Raw genomic sequence first — 21107 nt, 5'->3', positions numbered from 1 at the left:
ACATCAAGTTGATTCCAACTCATAGCTAACCTATGTAGGGTTTTTGAGACCGTGAATCTTTACCGGAGCAGACAGCTACATCTTTCAGTCAGAGCGGCTGATGGGCTTGAACTGTCAACCTAGCGGTTGGCAAACCAACGTCTAACCCACAGCGCCACCAGGGCTTAGACGCTCTTAAAAAGAAAGGGTATGTAAAATATTAAATGGAATCTGGGTGATAAACGCTTAGTTGGTCAAACCCCGGGACTATTAGTGAAGAGAACAAACGAGCATCATATGAGCAAAAGTTCAACTCCTCCCTGTGACTCTCCAGGAAAACAGTCTTTCCGGACCTTAGCTACTTGGTAAGAAACAGACTAAAAAGAAGGACCAGAAGGTTCGGGCGTCAAACCAGCGGCTGAGAGGGCACAGTCTGCCCAAGGGTACTCTGGATAAAGAACACTGGATAAAGAGCCTTAAGTCCTGGGGTCGAGTCCCAAGTACCTTTTGAGCTGTTTGACCTTCACTCAAGGCACTTCCCTTCAAGATACTTATTGCTTAACCGTGAACTGGGGCTCCATTCATCCTCCCATGCACTGAGAGGTTGCTCAGGAATAGCGGCGGATGAACAGATACAAGGGTTTCCAGGACGACAGCACGACCGCATGCGGAGCTGTCAGTATGGAGGTCCCAGGGAAGGAGTTGGGGTCACGGCCTCCTTAGCCCCAGGACACAGCAAAGTCCGGGGGTGGGGGTGAGGGTCCTGGGTCGGCCTTGCTTCCCCGGTAAGAGTACCTGCTTCCCCTGCCAGCCCACGGCGGCAGGGACCCTCGGGAGTGGCCCACGCCCCAGAGCCGCGGCAGCGGCGACACCCAACAGCCTCATGGCAAAGCGCAGAACTGGCGTAAATGTTCCACGAGTCCAGGTCTGCTCAGCAGCGGGAAGCGCTGAAAGTCACGCCGCAAGCCACTTCCGGAGCGAGGGACGTAAGGGAGGTGGGAGGGGGAAAGAGGGAAAGGAGGAGGAGCTTCCGTTCGAAGCGCGGAGCTGCGCCCTCGGCGGCCCGGGCGCCCTCTGCCGACCTGGAAGAAAAGAGCGGTGTTTTGCCAGGCTGATCCCCGTTGGCTTCCAGAAAGTAGTTACTGCTGTGCGAAAATTTCTTCCTTTACACAACTTTTCAATATTACTGCTATACAAAGACTCAGCTTTTAAACATGGTTGTTATACTTTTGTTGAAATGTAAAGAAATATTCTAATTTTTAAAGAGAATGACTTTTTTTATATGAATGACATATTTTATTTTTGTTACTATTGCAATATGGAGCTTTGGTACGTAGTGATTACGAGTCGGGCTGCTAATCTCAAGATCAGCAGTTCGAAACTACCAGCTGTTCCGTGGGAGAAAGATGAGGCTTTCTGCTCATTTGTTATTGTTGTTAGGTGCCATCCAATACTGACTCATAGCGACCCTAACAGAAAGAAACACTGCCGGGTCCTAGGCCAACCTCACAATTGTTGCCATGCTTGAGTCCATTGATGTTGCCACTTTGCCAATCCATCTCTCTGGGGGGTCTTCCTCTTTTTCTCTCACCCTCCACCTTTGTTGTTGTTGTTATGTGCCTTGGAGTCGGAAACGACTCATAGCGACCCTGTACAGGGTTTCCGAGGGTGTAAATCTTTACGGGAGTAGAAAGCCTCATCTTTCTCCCGCGGAGCAGCTGGTAGTTTCGAACTGCTGACCTTGCGGTTCACAGCCCGAATCGTAACCACTACGCTACCAGAGCTCCTTCCACCTTACCAAACATGGTATCCTCCTCCAGTGACTAGTCCCTCCTGACACTATGTCCAAAGTAGGAGAGACAGCCTGGGTAACTCCAAGCAGGGTCTCTATGAGTCAGAACTGATTCCACACCACCACCAGTACAATATGAAACAAACAAAAAAAATTCTCTAAGTTATGGCCTGACAGCGAACATGGAAAATGAGCTGTCCAGAGTGCTTTCTCTCATTTCAAAACGTCCTTTGTATAAGTAGATGTAAATGCTCTATGTCCCTCCATGCAAGACTGCATCCTTGACGATTGATTCCACTTTGAAACATTTCCAAAAAAGCTTCGCCTACAGTCTTCGCCATCTCATAAATGGAAACTCCACTCTTTTAAGTTGACTAGGCCAAAAATGTTAGTGACTTTGACACTCGGCATCTAATGGATTTAGCACTGTCTTCAAAATACATCCAGAACCAACCACTTCTCCCTACCTCCTCACACTGCCAAGGTCACTCACCTGGATGATTGCTACAGCTTCTGAGTAGATCTCTGCTTCTGTTCTTCAGCCTCTCCTTATTTAACACAGTAACAAGTGTTTCTTTCAAGTGCCAGATGGCATCATTTCTCCGAGGAAAACACTCCAGTGAATGTATTGTGATGATAGCTCTACAAGCGTGTGGGTTTTAAATAAATGTTTGAAACATTGAACTGACTTCCTCCCACTCAAAGTCCTGCATGAACAACTCCCCAATATATTTCCACTTCCCTCTACCTTGGTCATCCCACCCAGCCGCTCACACCAGATATACAGGTATCTTCAGGGAATAATGTCCTCCTGTTACTTGACTTACCAAAAAAACCAAACCCACGATGGCAAAGTCAATTCTGAATTACAGTGAACACAAGACAGGGTAAAACTGCCTCGTGGTGATGGTGGTATGCGGTGGAATCGGTTCTGAATCGTAGCGACCCTGTATAGAGTTTCCGAGGCTGTAAAATCTTTACAGGAGCAGAAAGCTTCATCTTTCTCCCGCAGAACAGCTAGTAGTTTCACTGCTGATCATGAGATTCGCAGCCCGACTCCTTAGAATTGCCTCATATTGTGTACTTTTAAGCAGACTGCTACATCTTTCTCCCATAGAGCAGCTGGTGGGTTCAAACAGCCAACTTTTTGGTTGGCAGTCAAGGACTTAACCACTGTGCCATCAAGACTTAAGTCTATGTTGTTGGTGGTGTTAAGTGCTGTCGAGTCGATTCCAATCCATAGCGACCCTGCATAGGGTTTCCTAAGAGCATCTGGTGAGTTTGCACAGCTGACTTTGCAGTCCAGAGCATTAACCCACAGCGCCACTCCAGGACTCCAAATTTATATATGTTTATAGAAATGACTGGAGTTCTGGTGTGGCGCTATGGGTTAATGCGCCGGACTGCAAAGCCGGTTTGAATTGCAAGGTTGAACTTTGTGGTTCAAATTGACATTTCCTGCCAGTGCATTAACCCGTAGTGCTACATCAGGACTCCATAAGAATATATATATTCAAGCTCACCAACCCTCCTCGGAAACCCTATACATGGTTGAAATGGATCGGAACCAACTCAACGACACTTCACAACATATATATATATATATATACTAAAAAATCAGTTGTTGAAATAATTCCAGCTCGTGTCAATTCCAAATTCCATGTGTGCAGAGTAGAACTGCAGTAGTTCTACCACAAAATCACCACTGTCCCCTTACATATGTTGTTGTTAAGAGCAATCGAGTCAGTTCCGACCCAAAGCTACCTTGTATAGGGTTTCTGAGGAGCAGCTGGTGAGCTTGAACCACCAATCCTGCAGTTCAAATCAACCTTGCGGTTCAGTGCATTAGCCTACAGCACCACACACATATATGTGGTGGTGGTGGTGGTGTGCCGTGGAGCCGGTTCTGACTCATAGTGACCCTGTATAGGGTTTCCGGGGCTGTAAATCTTTACAGGACAAGAAAGCCTCATCTTTCTCCCACAGAACAGCTGGTAGTTTCTAACTACTGACCTTGATGTTAGAGCAGCCAGACTCATAACCACTATGCTACAAAAGCTCTTTCCACATACATGTAGTACCTGACATTTTACTTCTCTTTTTTATTTCCCAACTCTCCCAAGTAGAATGTAAGCTCTGTAGGACAGCAGTTTTATTTTCTTCATTACTGTATTCCTTTGCACTTACTAGGTACCCAATGCATTGTTAAATGAATAAATGAGATAAAATAGAAATCAGAGGAAAATATATTACAAGACACAAGAAAACTTGGGATCACTAATGAAATGCTAATTTATTATTTTTGTATAATATTCATGTACTAATTTGTAACAAAGAATCTATAATCTATTTTTCTAAATAAATTAATTATGAAACTACACTTAGACTTTTCCAATTTATTGTTAAGTTTTGTCAAGTGACTCTATATAGGATTTCTGAGGAGTGACTGATGGGTTTGAACTGCTGACCTTGTGGCTCAAACTGACCTTGCAGTCCAGTGCCACACTGTGACTCCATTTTCCTCTATAAAGAGGAAAAAGTCTATATAAATAGACTTCTTAAAATTAATCTTTATTTACCTTAATGTGTATTTGTTTAAACATTCATAAATTAAATATGCATTGGTTTAAATAGATAATAAAGTCAAAGGTTTTTTCTTACATATTAAAAAGCAGTTAATCCATCTGCATATTAAATACAATTATTAAAAAGAAATTATCACTTCACAACCTAATATATTTCCTTAAGTAAAAAACTATACCCATTTTCTTGTTTGTATTTACATGTTCATAACATTTAATTATTTAATATAATAATTATCTGTAATTATTATACTGAATATCTTTAATTATCTTTGTTAATCACTTTTAACCACAGGAGTCAACTTTTGCTTTTTTCCGGACAAAGAGAATACTTGTTGTTGTTAGGTGCCATCGAGTCGGTACTGACCCATAGTGACCCTATGCACAGCAGAACGAAACATACTAGAAGGTAGAAATTCAAGATCTGTCTAGCTAATTTTTTATGAATACATTTTAACTTAACTATACAAGTTTTAAGGTGGAAAGATTATATATATATATATATATATATATAACATTTGTGCACAGTAAAATCATAGCTATTATAAAAATAAGGGTAAATTCCTCTGTGGACTTATGTGATTCTTCCTGTTCTGGAATGCCGATAATTCTTAAGTTATTCCTCTTCATGTTATCCAACATGAACCTTAGACCTTCTTCAGATTTTTTAATCCTTTTTCCTGTTTGCTTTTCTATTTTAGTGGTATTGAGAGATTTGTCTTCCAGCTCACTAGTTCTGCCTTCCATCTCTTCTAATCTACTCCTTTGCCCTTTCAGTGTGTCTGATATTCTGTTATTGATCATTTGGACCTGTTTTCTGTAGGTTTTGAATTGTTTCCAATGCTGTATCTAATTTGATTGTTCCTATAGCACTTTCCTGACTTCTTCCTTATTTTTCTCAACTCCATTGTAAAGTGTTTTGAAACATTTTATAATCATTTTTCTGAATTCCTTCTCAGGCATTTCCAAGGCTTGCCCTCCTTCCAGAATGGAGTCCAGGTCTATGTCTAGGTCATTTGTCTCAGACATTTTATCTTGTTTCTGGACATGTGTTGATATGGTCATTTGCTTTTGCTTCTTGGTCATGTTTAGTGTTTATCTGTGGCCTTAATACTTAATTGTGTGTTTTGGTATTTTTTATTGCCTCCAGGTAGATGTGATCAGGATGTGGGCTTCCCTTTTCACTCTTCCTATTGTTTAACTCAGAGTAACTTTAACAGATGTTGTCTGCCTCCCTGCTGTATGACAGTTGGTATTGGTTCTTGCCTAGATTTTGGCGTTTTATAGAGCTTGACTGTATGGCAGCAGTTGCTGTCTTTTCTTGGGTAATATAGGGAGAGAAAGAATCCTCCAAAGGTGGAAGGGGGAACATAAAACAACAAAAGAGCAAAAGCAACAGCAAAAAAGACCCCACCAAAAAACAAAAGCAAAATAAAAAATAAAAACAGCAACAAAAACTAGATTGGATACTGTAGCCTATAATTGCCGAAAAGGGAGAGGAGGGAGAGAAGAAAAAAAAAATCTGTAGCCTAATATATGACTTTAATGTCCTTTTCCAACTTCTTGCCTTCAAAGCCGCCTGATAAATTTCACGATGCCACTATTGGTTGTTATGGTGTACCTCAGGATTTAATTTAATTTTCAACCTGTTTTGTTTTTAAACTCTCCCTCTCCACACCCCTTGTTCTTGCCTTACCACTATTAGAAAAACAGTTCAGGGCCGGCTCTTGGGCTGAGAGTATCTTTGTACAAGCGTGGCAGAAGAATCCACCAGTGGTGGGGGTTGGGGGGGTGTCCACTAGCTCAGCACCCCCCTCTAGTCACCAAAATGGAGGTGCACAAACAATGGGGAGGAGTAAATGAACAGATACCAAAATGGGAAAAAAAAAAATCAGAGCAAAGCAAAACCAACAAAGTATATTTATTGTCTACCTTTGCTCTGAGGTTCCCGTGGCGTTATTCCATGGTGGGTGTGCTCCCCGCTTGGTCTTGCCATTTGGCCTTGCCCAAATTGTTGGCTCTGGGCCGCGGAGCTCAGCAGATTAAAAAAATATGCAACTTCTTACTTTCACTACAAGTTCCACTAGCTATAAGCCTTCAAACTTTTAAAATATTCATACCTATGTGGTTTAGAGTTTTGGAGCTCTGCCCTGAACCCTCTTCACCTGGTAATATGTGATATTGCTGATGGCTAACTTCACTGCCACCCCCCCACCCTATCCACCATCAAGCCCCCCAACTCAATGGGTTTAGGTTTGGGTGGGCTGCTGTTGTTAGGTGCTACCAACCCGATCCTGATTTATAGAAGCCCCTACCACGTGACAGAGGAGCTTGTTCCCCAGGGCTCTCCAGGCTGCAGTCTTTATAGAAGCAGAGTGCCAGGTTTTTCTCTCAGAGCTACTGTCAACACAGACAACCTAGCACATAGCAGTCAAGCGCTTGCACCACCTTAAGTACCTAACTATTTAGTTAAAACACTAATTTGGGTGTTTCCATCACCACTTATCTGCCAGTTTGTTGTACTGTGATGGCTTGAGTGTTGCTGTAATGCTGGAACCTATGCCACTGGTATTTTAAATTCTAGCAGGATCACCAAGAGTGACCTGATTTGAGAAGTTTCCAGACTAACCTGGTGATGGTGTGGTTACAGTGCTGCTCTGCTAATCAAAGGTCTATGGCTGGAACCCACAAGTCATTCTATGGGAAAAAAGATGTGACAGTCTGCTTCTATGAAAATTTCATCCTTGAAATCTAATTGGGCAGCACTTCTCTGTCTTAGAACGTTACTATGATGAATTAGAATCAACTCGATGGCAACAGGTTTTATCCACATAAGCTAAGGTTCTTTGTCTTTCTGGACTTTCATTTCCTTAATTAAAAAAAAAAAGGGGGCGGGGGGGGTGGGACAGGACAGACAGGAACTGTGCTGTTGAAAAACTCAAGCTGATTGAATTTAAGATCAACTATGTTATCTAATAAGAAGCTCTGGTAGCATAGTGGTTACGAATTGGGCTATGAACCGCAAGGTCAGCAGTTCGAAACTACCAGCTGCTCCGCTGGAGAAAGATGAGGCTTTCTGCACCCATAAAGATTTACAGCCTCGGAAACCCTGTTCAGGGTTGCTATGGGTTGGAACCGACTCAACAGCACTTAACAACAACAACAACTATGTTGTCTAATGGTATTTGAATTGAAGAAATACATATAAATCTGTAAGGGAAAATATTTTATGGTACTGGTCTCAACAAAGTTCCACAGATAAAATTCTAAGGAAAATAATCAATTCACAGAAAGAAAAAAAAATCCCAAGACACGGGATAAAAGCAAAGTGAGTTAAAAACTAGTAGACGCAATAAACAAACAGATCCATGAAGTCTTCAGATATTACAACTATCCAAGCTAGAAAAAATTGAAACTATGTTAATATGTTCAAGAAATAAAAGAAAAATATGAAAATTTGATCAGGAAAGAAGAGGCTATAAAGACCAAGCAAAATTGGAAAACAATCAAACAGATCATTTAGAGATGAAAAATAATTGACATTAAAAAATGTACTAGATAGATTAAAAAGCAGGCTAATACAACTGAAGAGAATAAATAAACTTTAAGGTGCCAAAGGAGTTAACCAGAATGCAATCCAAAAAGACAATAGAAATTGTGAAAAGAAGACTAAAAGACTTGGAGGATAAAGGGGAAATTTTTTCTGAGAGTTCCAGAAATAGGTAGCAGAGAGAATAGGGAAGAAGCGCTATTCAAAGCAGTAATTGTTTGATGATTTTACAGAACTGTTCTAAGACTTCGATGCTCAAACCCAGGCATCTTAATGAATTCAAAGTTGTATAAATAAAAAGAAATTCATAACTAGATTCACCCCAGCAAAAGTGCAGAACATCAAGGACAAAATTAAAAAGCAGCCAGAAAAGATAATGACGTAACAAGGAAAAACTATTACACTAGTAACTTATTTTCCTTATCAACATACAATTGAAAAGTCAAGGAAATATTCTAGTTAGTGTTATTTGGAAGAAAAGACTGGTCAAATTATAATTCACAAGCAATCATTGGGTTAAATTAAAAACAATTTCAAAGGAAAAAAAAAAAAAAAACCAACTGGTTCTAAAGGCAGAAAGACAATGAATGACCTTGGATGAAAGTCAAAGAAGATTGTGAGCAACAAAATATTGAAGGTAAATCTTTTTTTAAAGTCTATTGTATAAAAGAATATTTGATGTTTTTGATCACAGCAAACCAATACAACCCACCAGGCATCTTTCAGTTTGTTGTGTTGTGCTGACTTATTATTATTGTAATGCTGAAAGCTATGCCACAGGTATTTTAGATACGGTAAGGAATACATGGTCAGTGTGCCACAACAGGTCTTTAGTAAGACAGAAAGAGAGAAATGACCAAAGTGGATGTCAGAAGAAACTCTGAAACTTGCTCATGAACATACAGGAGATAAGTACAGAAGAAATGAAAAAAGTTGAATAGAAAATTTCAAAGGGCAGTTAGAGAAGACAAAGTACTAAACTGAAATGCGCAAAGGCCTGGAGTTAGAAAACTAAAAGGGAAAGACACACTCAGCATTTCTCAAGCTGAAAAGACTGAAGAAAAAAAATTCCAGTCTCGGCTTGAACTATTGAAGGATTCTATGGGCACACTCCTCCACGCATCTGTCAGTTTGTTGTACTGTGGTGGCTTGGGTGTTTCTTTAATGCTGGAAGCTATGCCATGTGGATTTTAAATACCAACAGGGTCACCCAGGCTGGACAGGTTTCAATTGAGGAAGGAGAGACAGAATACTTCCAAATATTTAGTCACTGAGAACCTTATGAACAGCAGTAAAACACTGTCAGCATAATATTGAAGATTGAGACACGATGAAGAGCGCCAGAATATCGTCAACTATGGTAGTGGTGGTGATGATGTGCTGTGGAGTCGGTTCTGACTCATAGCAACCCTGTATGTGGTTTCTGAGGCTCTAAATCTTTACGGGAGCAGAAAGCATCATCTTTCTCCTGCGGGACAGCTGGTAGTTTCGATCTTGCGGTTCGCAGCCCAATTCGTAACCACTACACTACCAGCGCTCCTAATATTGTCAACTATAGTGATGGAAAATGAGCCCCTCAGGTCGGAAGGTACTCAAATGCAACCACCTTTGCATAGTTCATTATAAAAAAATCAGGAAAGGTATGTGCCAGTGTTGTATTCTTTCACCATACTTATTTAATCTGTATGGAGAAGAAATAATTCAAGAAGATGGATTATATGAAGAATGTTGCATTAGGATTGGAGAAAGACTCATTAGCAATCTGAGCTATGCAGATGATACAACCTTGCTTGTTGGAAGCAAAGATAATTTAAAATACTTACTGATGAAGACTACAGACTTCAGTATGAGTTGCACTTCAGTGTTAAGAAAACAAAAATCCTCACATCGTGATTTCAAACTCATAAGCGAGCACAGTGAACATGAGATTAAGGAAGACCGTAAAAAAATTGATGCCTTTGAGTTGTGGTGTTGGAGAAGAATATTGAAAGTGCCATGGGCTGCCAAAAGAACCAACAGATCCGTTTTGGAAGAAATGCAGCCAGAGTGCTCCTTGGAGGTCAAGATGGCCAAACTTCATCTCTCATACTTTGGACATATTGTCAGGAGGGACCAGAAGGATATCATGTTTGGTAAGGTGGAGGGTCAGAGAAAAAGAGGAAGACCCCCAGCAAGATGGACTGGCAAGTGGCAGCATCAATGGGCCCCCAGCAAGATGGACTGGCAAGTGGCAGCATCAATGGGCTCAAGCATGGCAACAATTGTGAGGTTAGCCTAAGACCAGGCAGTGTTTCGTTCTGTTGTACTATGAGTCGGTACAGACTCGATGGCTCCTAACAACAACATCATACAGCCCGCAGGCCAGATGTTCCCCACCCCTGATCTATGACCATATGATTTTGTTGTCTCTCTTTATGAGCAACTTCCCATAGGCTTGTTTGTTTGTTTTTATGTCCATGATAGAATCACTGAAAACGTTATATATACAGCTGAGGTCACACATGGGGCACTATCTGACTTCCACGTGCCACTACCACTCATTAGTAAAAGATAATGAAACTGTGAAAAGAATAAGCAAACCCCATTACTAGGAGTGTCAGGTGTCAAGAAAACTTCCAGTGTGGCAGTAAGCCTAAATATGTAACTAACCTTTGCTGTTAAGGCAACATCCACCAAATTATTAATATTCATGTATTATCAAAAGGCCTGGGGTTCCAAAAAGACCAGTGGTCATCAGTAAATAAAACATTTGTACTACAAGCTATACAGAGATGTTTTTGTTTTTTAATTTTTTTTTATTAGCAGTTAAATTGATTTAAGAATTCTGGTGAAAACAAATTCTAAAAACAGTCATTTTAGGATCATATCAACATAAAGAATAGATATTTAACTCTATATATGTCACATATTTTATAAAAGTCCTTTATGAAGCACTGTATCAGTGAAAGAAATTTATAATTCAGATTTTGATTTCTATGGTAAACAAATTGTGAGGAAAAAGTATTTTTGAATTTTCTATAACTGCTGTATGATGCATTGAAGTTATTATTTTAGGCAAATGTATTAATTAAAGTAGATGTTCAGATTTGCATATGATGATTCAAGTAATCATCAGTGTGATGATTTCAGCAGCAGGAATATAATTAGTGTTTATTTCTGAGATTTATTTTGAGTTTTGCCCTGTCAAGTTACTTTATTCCAAAGCGTTACTTGAAACTGTATATCTATGACAGATTTCCAATATATATTACACTAAACTAGAAATACATGCATACAAGGGAAATTTCAACATTTTTAACATTAAAATGTTCAATTTCAGTTTTACAAATGAACTAACATATTTAATGAGCAACTAATAAAAGGCACGAAATAGAGGCTAGCAAAATTAACAATATAGAAATTTTAAGGAGTTAAAGCATAATTTACATAACTTAAATTCTACATTTAAAAGAACATAGGATTATAAAGTGGTAGTGGGTTTTTCTGTTCTTTTTTCTCTTTTTCCTTGATAGAAAACATTTTCTTACACAACAAAAACTTAAAAGAATTAAGATTTTATACTCTTATTAACTTCAAACCTAAATTGTATAAAAACAGATAAATGTTTAATTTTAAAATAGACATTAAAACTGAATTTTTAAATAGCATAATTAAAAAGGGAACAAATGAATTATTAAGCACCTTGCTCAAAATTCCACCACCAGTCTAACGAATTTTGAGATAATCCATCATGCAAGTTTGCAGAATACCAAATGCATTTCTCTAAACGTCTTAAAATGGCCGAGCAGAATTTCTCCCAGGGTTCTCCAGTTGTTAGAACTGTAACCGTGGAGACAAAATAACCTGTTCATGGTAGAGAAGAACAGAAATCTACCACCTCAAGGAGTTAAAGAGAAGGTCAGTGTAAAGTTTGATAAATGGTAAGAAAGTAATGTAACAAAAACTATAAAGAAACTATAACAAAAAGTTATGTGCATTAGCAATCTACAATATTTTTTTTGAAGATGAACAATTTCTTACTATTCTGTATGTGTCTATCAAGAGAATATTTAATAACTTCTAAAATAGTAATAGTACAGAATTCTTTCATTTTATTTTAAAGTTTTAAGCTAATTGGCTGCATAACAGTATAAATGTTGAGATAAATCATTTAGACCTTCATCAACATTACGTATTCTAGTCCAGTACTATTGAGAGGTGAGCCTACTCTAATTAATGCTTTACTTTCAAGTGTAATTAAAGATGATAAAACTAGTTTTGCCATTCAATCTTTAGAAATTTGAAAGCTGCATGAGCTGTAGGAAATTGAGAAAATCAGCATTTGAGCTTTAAAAACTAGTATGTTTTAAAGTATAGTTTTATAGAACTATTTATTCACACTGCTGAAAATCAAAGATTTATTCATAAAATCAGGAAAATATAAAGGTAGTTTCCAAGAATGTTCAGATACCATAATAGTAAAAACAAGAGATTGGTCTTACATATATTATCCAGCACCATTACTTTTTCTGTTAAAACAACCAAAACTAAGCAAATTAATGCAGGTGATTTATTTTTTGCTGATTTTGACAGGTGATCCTTTGATGTTGAGTTTGTCCACAAAGACGTTTGATCTTCCACTTTCAATGGCTGGACTTTTTCGAGGTTTCTCCCTGAGGAGTTAAAGATTAATAACATCTTTACAATGGTCAATGTTTGTATCATAAGTCAACATTTAAAACCACTGTAACCTAAAAGGAGTATTTTATTTTAAGCATTTCTCAAAAGCTTTGAAAAAACATGAGGCAGGCAGTTTACCTGTTTTAAACATTCAAGAGAGCAAAAGACATTTACGTGAGCAAGATTTAGCTATTTGTGGTTTAAGCACACTGTCCAATATGATGGAAGCACGGTGGCTCCATATGATAAGCACTGGACCACAGCAAGCCACAGGTCCATGGTTTGAGCTCACCAGAGGCTGTGTGTGAGAAAAATGAGGTCTTTAGCTCCTGCAAAAGATTTAAGGCCTCAGAAACCCTATACAGGGTAATTATGAGTGGGAAACGGACTCAAAGACACTTTATAACAACAACAACATCATCCAATATGATAGCCACTAGACAATTACAGAGAGTCCTGGTGTGGTGCTGTGGGTTAATGCGCCAGACGGCAAAGCTGTCTGAACTGCAAGTTGACAGTACAAGCTCACCAGCTGCTCTTGGTAAACCCTATACAGGGTCACTATGAGTCGGAACCAACTCGACGGCACTTCACAATAACAACAGACAATTACAGAGTCCTGGTGTGGTGCTATAGGATAAGCACTGCTAACCGCAGTTTCAGTGGTTCAAACCCACCAGGTGCTCATTGGAAACCCTATATAGGGTCACTAATGAGTTGGAACTGACTCATCGACAGCTGACAACAATAACCAGTTAACATTATTAAATTTTAATTAATTTAAATGAAGTTAAAAATTGAATTTCTTTTTGCTGCCATTAGGCACTGTCAAGTCCGTTCCAATTCACAGCAACCTTATGCACTAGAGAATATAACACTTCCTGGTCCTGGCTCACCTCACAATCACTGTTAAGCTTGAGCCGGTGCTGCCGCCACTGTGTTTATCTATCTTGTTGGGGATCTTCCTCTTTTCACTGACCCCTTATTTTGCCTAGCATGATGTCCTTCTCCAGGGACTGGTCCCTCCAAATAGTATGTGCAAAGTGTGAGAGACAAAGTTTCGCCATCCTGGCTTCTAGGAAGTATCCCAGCTGTACTTCTTCCAACACAGATTTGTTTGTCCTTCTAGCAGTCCATGATACTTTTAATATTCTTCTCTATAATTCAATAATTAAGTTTCTTCTTAGACAATAACGAAAACCTTCAGGCAACAAGTTGCTGAGTCTTGGGACTTAGGACCATTGTCTCTGGGGACACCATGGTCAATTGGTACAGCATAGTCCACAAAGACAATGTTCTACAACCTACTTGGGTGCGTAGTGACTGAGATATTAGAAGATCACCAACAGCCAACTAAGGTACAATGATTGGTCTTTCCATGTGCAGAGAAAAGAAGAGAGATGAAAACTGAAGATGCTTGAAATCACTTAGTCCAAAGGACTAATGTTGTTGTTGTTGTTGTTGTTGTGTGCCGGGGAGTCGGTTCCGACTCATAGCGACCCTATATAGGGCTTCCGAGGCTGTAAATCTTTACGGGAGCAGAAAGCCTCATCTTTCTCCAGCGGAACAGCTGGTAGTTTTGAACTGCTGACCTTGCGGCTCACAGCCCGATTAGTAACCAGAGCTCCTTAAAGGACTAATGGAACACATGAGTATCAGTCGCCATGACTCTAAGAGCAGAAGAACTAGATGTGGTGTCTAGTTCTACCACTACCAACTGTTCTGAAAGGGATCTTATTAGAAGGTCCCAGATAGAGTGGGAGAAGTAGAACAAAACTCAAAATTAGAAAAAAGACCAGATATACTGGTCAGATAGAGACGGAAAGACTGTGGCCCTTGGCCACCCTTCAGGTCATGGAATGGAACTTACCTTCATGGTCCAATTTTCAAGCAGTTGCTAGGTTATAGAGGGGGACATAACAACACTAGTAAGGCATGCTCACCATGGAATGGTGTTGTGAAGAAGGGTGAAATGGAAATAAGAACCATAGGGTGGAAGTGTGATAATTGTTACATGGAGGGGACTGCAATCATGGAGATGAAACAAAGTACATGAAAACTGATGATCTGCTTTGTAAACCTTCACTCAATTTGCAATACAAAAAGTTTCAAAACAATTTCCGTTTCTCAGTTGCATTAGTCAAATTCAAGTGCAACTCAACAGCCACATGTGACTTGTTGTGTGACAGGCTGGTTCCCACTCATGGTGATCCTGTAAAGGGTTTACCAGAGGAGCTGGGTTTGAACCACTGACCTTGCAGTTACCAGCTCAGTGCTTATCCTACAGCGCCACACCAGGACCCGACATATGGCTGCCATTGTTTTTAAGTGCTGTTGATTTAGTTCTGACTCATAGCAGCCTTGTATAGTGTTTCCAAAGAGCAGTTGGTGAGTTTTGAACTATCAACCTTGTGGTTACAGTCCAGCGCCACACCAGGACTCCCACATGTGGCTAACATAGTGGACAATGTATAGCCATACCATTTTCATTATTGCAGACAGTTCTATTGGACAGTACTGACTTAGAGAAAATGCTACTGGTAAAGCCAGAGATTTACAGATAATCCATGTTTTTTACAACTGGATTACAACACAGATCCCATGTTAAAATTCAACATTTGTTGTTGTGTGCTGTTGAGTCGGTTCTGACCCATAATGACCCTGTATAGGGTTTCCGAGGAGGTGGGTTTGAAACACCAAGCTTGGGGTTCAAACTGAGCTTGTGGTCCATCACATTATGCTACAGTGCTACAACAGGACTCCTATTTGGTTTCAATCAATAAACTTGTCAAAGTGAGAGAAATTAACATGGGGGGTAGTGAGTTTTCAAGTTATTCTATAAAAAATACATGGGGGAGAGCCTCTACATTTTGAAAGAATATTTTAAAAGAAATGACAACACTTGAAATTCTGCAAAAGGCTTCGGTTTTATTTGATACCGACTTGTCCATCGCTACTGCTGGTTCTGTGAAGCCTTTCACCTTCTGTACCAATCCTCCACTCTCTTGTGGTCTAACAGATTTCTGCTTTAAGGCCTGCTGAGGCCTCTTTCTCTCTCCAAGTGTAATTTCAATAGGAATTAAGTTTTATTTTTCACTTCTATCCCCAGAGAACCAAATTAGACCACAAATCTCAAGAGTATGTACCAAAGGTGTAGAAACAGCTATTCTCTTTAATTTGTGGTTAACTACATTTATTTAACAGATTTCTCAAAATGTACATCCTTAAAAAGCTTTTTCCTCACAATTATTCCAAAATATCTAATACACTTAAATCATGGCATTTCACTATTGCTACATGTTATACAAGTGTCGAACACTTAAATTTACCATTAATTTTGTTGAATTTAAACTTGTTAAGGAAATTGCTAAGCTTTCCAAACACTCCAACCCTCTTTACTTCCTATACATATCTTTACTGGTGAGTTCTCTAAATGTATGTCCTATGTACAACCAAGTTAGAATGTTTCACAAGAATAACTAGATTATAGCATTTAACTTTTCATTAGGAAGATTTTGCCTCCTGACTAGCCTCTGAATCAGAGTTTACTTGTGAATTATTAATCACACAACCTAAAATAATTTCTTTTTAGATACAAATTTAAAACAAATTTATACATCTCATAAAAAATATTGTGCATACATCAAAACTTCCTGATTACACAAACTGAAATTAGGTAACTTTTCTTCTAAGTCTTCTTATAAAGAACCACCAACTTATAAATAATTTTTACCTTCTTTTAAGTTCGCCAGATCCTGAGTTCTCATGACCAACACTAGGCATCCGAGTGTTTTCGAGAGTATGCCATCTTCCCCCTGGTCTGTACTTCAAAATCTCATTTTGCCATTCATCGTTGAAAGCATGAGCATCACCTACAGTAAACATCAGAATAAAATAATCATTAAGTGATTCACTGTCATTAAGTGTCTGGCTTCCCAAACACTTCATTCTAGCCTGACGTTCCTATTAACCTCATCTCAAATTAAAGATAGAAAACTACTGATATGTGGTTTGGTTGATAATCTGATTGCTCACTCACACGAATATCATTATTACTACCCCAATGGGTCCCTTAACCCATTTACATTGGCTTCTAAGTCTTTATTTCTGGGTAATCTCACGGCGACCAGGCCGCTCCTGTGTACTTGGACTTGTGACGCTCCACCTGGACTAACACTTTCTGTTCATCTCCTCATCCTTCTATCTGACTTGACCTTACAACTCTACTGTCTACTTCTTCAAAGAAGAAGAGCTAGGAGAGGAGAGCGTCCTTTGGACCCCGAGATTCCTGTGCATTGAAACTCCTAAACCTGGGGACAGGAAGCTGTGACATTAGAGGAGTGGCAGAGGAGCAGCAACCAGAACCAAGAACCAGAGCATCAGACAGGGCAGTGGAAATCCCAGCCCATGGAGCAAGTAAAGCTGAGTGACTTTTGGGCAGAAAGCTTGCTTGCAGAGTGGGGTGTCTCCAGGAACTTAAGTGAGGAGCTAGGTTTGCTGACCCACAGAGCTAGAGCCTAGTGCCTTAAAGATGAGGCTTAAGATGGTGTGGTGATTCCTATGGGCATTTATCAGCTGCTGAATGAACAATTGTGCCCTGAGCATTTCTGACCTGAATTGTAACTTATTCACTTCCCTAATAACCAGCCCCCTTCCCGATAACTGTGAGTATTGACTTTGAGATCTATGTAACCACTGCAACTGATTACTGAACCCAGGAGAGTAGAGAGAGAGGGTTGTGGGAGGAAAGGTTGGTAGGTAACTCATATTTTTTGCAACAAGGTATTCCATATACAAATTATTCATAAAGTAAATCAGAACTACATCTTAGGAAATGTTTTGAAACAAAATATTAATTGAAGTTCTATAAGTAAAACTGCTATTTGAAAAGACAAAACTGATTTTTGTGAGAACTGACTTTCATTTATGTTGATGAACTCCTGGTTGACCTCTTCATCTCCAGTCTTCTTGTTCTTGGACTTTTTAATGACATGAGCTCGATTATGGATATGATGGCCAATAGCCATTTTTTTCTAATCCACTGTCCGAATCTCGCAAAGTTCTCCTGGTTTCCTTTATCTGTAAAAGGAAGGTAAGTAAATTATTTAGTTGGAATTTGAGTAACATATAAAATGAATATAATTCAAAATTCTTCAGGGCCCGGTTACTTACAGATGTATAGCCATAGATCTAATGTACATCTACTATAGATTTACCACAAACTTGCAGTAAAATTGTGGCAGTGTGTCTGATAGATCCTGAACTGCTTAAAACTTAAAATGTCTAGGAAAATGAGACCAATACAATTCAACCTTTGCCTAATTTCTAATTAGGTGATAAAACAAAGAATAATTTAATTATATATAACTTAGTGCTTTCAACATTGTCCATAACAATTAAACAGATGGTAATTCATGCTGGGCTTCCTATAAGCAAGCAAGCTGACTGGTTCAAATCTCTCGGCTCCTACATATGAACTATTTATGAGCATTATTAAAATTATTTGTGATAACCGAAGACTAACATGATTTGTTTTTGTGGGCCATATAAAATTTATTTGGTTATAATTAAGACTATATCTCTTATAGTAACTTAACATTAAAATGTCTGAGCTGAATTAGCTGAACTATGTATGGCAACAGCATCTTTAAAACGTGGTTATAAATGAGAACTTAAAAAATGGCTTTAAAAGGTGCATATAATTAAGAACTAAATATAAACTAATGATGTATTTTAAATGACTTTATATCCATAAAACTGGTAAACCTAAATCTGGTATTGTAAGTACTAACCACGATGTGGAGGAGCCCTGGTAGCATAGTGGGTATACACTGGGCTGCTAACTAAAAGGTCAGCAGTTCGAATCTATCAACTACTCTATGGGAGAAAGATGAGGCTTTCTCCTCCTATAAAGATATACAGCCTCAGAAACCCTATATAGGGTCACTATGCACCACCACCAAACAGGATATGGAGAAATGAGATCTCTCATTTCACACTTGGTGAGAATCAACTCTTTCTATCACTGTGTATAGTAATGTGGTAATTTCTAAGTAAGCATGAAGATACACATATCCAACAATCCAGTAATACCATTCTCTAGACTTTAGAGAAACATGCTCACATGTCTGCACAAGGAGACATGTAAATAGAGATGTATTAGTGAAAAATTGAAAATGGAAAAAATTGTGGTATATTCATACATTGGAATACTATAAAGAATTTTAAATAAAGAAGTTAGCGCTACATACCACATCAACTTTAATGAATCTCAGAAGCACATTATTGGGCAATATAAAATGATATTTGATAATATCAAATGGTAGTATAATATACCATTTATATTAAGTTTAGAAACTTGCCAAAGAATCTGTTTAACTGTTTATGAATCATATATATATGTATATTATTAGTTTAATAGAATTATATACATACACACTAGCATGACAAACTCGAGAGATAAGAACAAAGTTTTCTTTGAGGAGGGAGGGAGGGAGGAAGTGAGGGGTGGGGCACTGAAGAGGCGCGCACTGGAAACTTTGACTGCATCTGTAGAGTGCTAACAAAACAAATAAGAATAGAGAAAAATGTTATGATTTATTTCTAATTGGCAGTTAGGAATATGGGTATTCACTATATCCTTTTTCTATCTTTGAACTATCTCATGATTATAAAATGCATTTACTTCAGATATAAACTAAAATACATTTATTTCATGAAACAAAAGACTTTTAGTGTCTACTTACCTTGTCAGCATGTAAATATAATAAACATAATTGAACATCACACGAAAAAAGCACACTTTGGGGAAAAGGAGGCAAAAAAACAAGTGCCATAAACTAAGTAATGCTGTTCATGGTGACACGTGTTTCTACCATCACCTATGTCCACCATAATACCCATTGAAATTCTAATGATAAAAATATAAATAAAAGAATTCTAATCAAATACTTACTCCCCCTGGAGCCCTACGAGTTTGAGTTGAGGCCTGGAAAACCTTTGGTGGTTCATCTCCTACTTTGGAATACGTCATAACTGAGGAAGAACAAAATGAATGTCCATTTGGATCCACTGAAAGCTGACCCTAGATAAATAAAATAATTATATATTTAGAGAGTCTAGACAAATATGAAGAATTGATGCAAGAAGGATTCAATTAAGTAACAAAAATTAGTTAGAAGTCCTACTAGGATACTATACAGTCAGTATGATAAACCAAAATGGTACCCCCTCAGGGAGGTTCTAATCTCTCTCCATAGTAAGTAGCAATCTACTCCTCTTCTTGTGAGAAATAAAACAGGCGATTCTCTTAGAGATCAAGTGCTTTGGTGTCATTTAGATTTAAATATAAATGGTGTGCCCTGAAATCTGTGATACTTTTTATAATCAGTGGTTGATCTTTGTGGCCAATTTTGCCAATATTTACCCAATTAGCTACACCAAGAAGTTTCATATTTCCTGTGGATACCAGATTGCTACATTACTAAAATCATTAATGCCCAAATTGGTTATTCTGAAATGATCCAGAGAATCTAAACAGGATGAGTGATGTAGTAGTTCGTCTTCAGAGATAGAATCACAAGATTGCTGCTTTTGATGTTAATATTTTAAGTATAAGAGTATTAGAAGTTTATAAATAATTAGTCTGCATAGATCGATCAGTACATAAAAACACCACTTCCTAAAATTTCTATGTTTCTAGAGGGTTTTTTTAGTATCAATTTTAATTTCATAGCTACTGCAAAGCCTTTTACTTTTGAAGGTAGATTTTAAAAATGTAAGAATATGTAAATTAATATATTAAACATGCTATTTTGTAACAGTGACTTGGCATACATTTTGAGATGGACTTAAATTTCTTTTTTAATTAATGTTATTTTTCAAACTGTAGGTTGTAAAATCAGTATTTTTGAAATACAGTGATCAGCATTTTTGAAATATGAAATAAAGTATTAGCACACTGTATAAATATTATATTTTTTTCCTGAAATTTTTTGTTTCAGGTACATTCATAAAATACACTAGTATTTATGTACTGTCATAATACAAAAAAATGTATTTTTTAACCACTGTGGACCATGGTTTAAAAAAGTGTGAAAGCCACTATAACATAGAGTATTAATATCTGAAAATAATACGCTCATCAACTTATATTCAGTACTTACAAAGTTTCTTTGTAATTCCTGCATACTGTTTCGCATATTTGACATCATTCGGTCCATTGCCTGAAAAGGGCTGACATCTGTATGCTACAGGATATTAGGAAGTATGTTATCAACTACAGGTACAACACAAAAGAAATAAATCAATCTTCCCAAAACACAGCCAATTTTTTTTTTCTCCCAGATTCATGCAATGGGGTCTCATGCAGTAATCAATGAGGCAAATATGAAGACTTTAAAAGCTATTAAGAAAAAAAAAAACTGAAACACACACAAAAGCCCAAATACCCAAACACAGCAATGATTATGGAATTGCAGTGCTATAAATAGATTTTTCACTCTTTCCTCTCAATATATCACCACAAAATAAAGACAATATGTGG

At 38.2% G+C, this 21107-nt stretch overlaps 2 protein-coding genes across 2 annotated transcripts in view; both read right to left on the bottom strand.

Annotated features, from left to right (window-relative positions):
* Positions 1-864, bottom strand: part of GFM1 (G elongation factor, mitochondrial 1) — a 94967-nt gene extending 94103 nt beyond the window's left edge. The window contains exon 1 of the mRNA XM_006861775.1: positions 775-864. Coding sequence (XP_006861837.1) covers positions 775-864 — 90 coding nt within the window. The remainder of the gene's footprint in view (positions 1-774) is intronic.
* An 11588-nt stretch (positions 865-12452) lies between these two features.
* MLF1 (myeloid leukemia factor 1) overlaps positions 12453-21107 on the bottom strand; it is a 47399-nt gene continuing 38744 nt past the window's right edge. The window contains 6 exon segments of the mRNA XM_006878236.1: positions 12453-12555; positions 16296-16434; positions 17481-17592; positions 17594-17641; positions 19518-19646; positions 20728-20811. Of these exon segments, the coding sequence (XP_006878298.1) occupies positions 12453-12555; positions 16296-16434; positions 17481-17592; positions 17594-17641; positions 19518-19646; positions 20728-20811 (615 nt within the window).

The sequence above is a fragment of the Chrysochloris asiatica genome, unplaced genomic scaffold (genome assembly GCF_000296735.1).
Source record: "Chrysochloris asiatica unplaced genomic scaffold, ChrAsi1.0 scaffold00043, whole genome shotgun sequence".
In the NCBI taxonomy this organism is placed as follows: domain Eukaryota; kingdom Metazoa; phylum Chordata; class Mammalia; order Afrosoricida; family Chrysochloridae; genus Chrysochloris; species Chrysochloris asiatica.
Note: the sequence above shows the minus strand (reverse complement) of the source record. Positions and strands in the feature narration are given on the sequence as shown.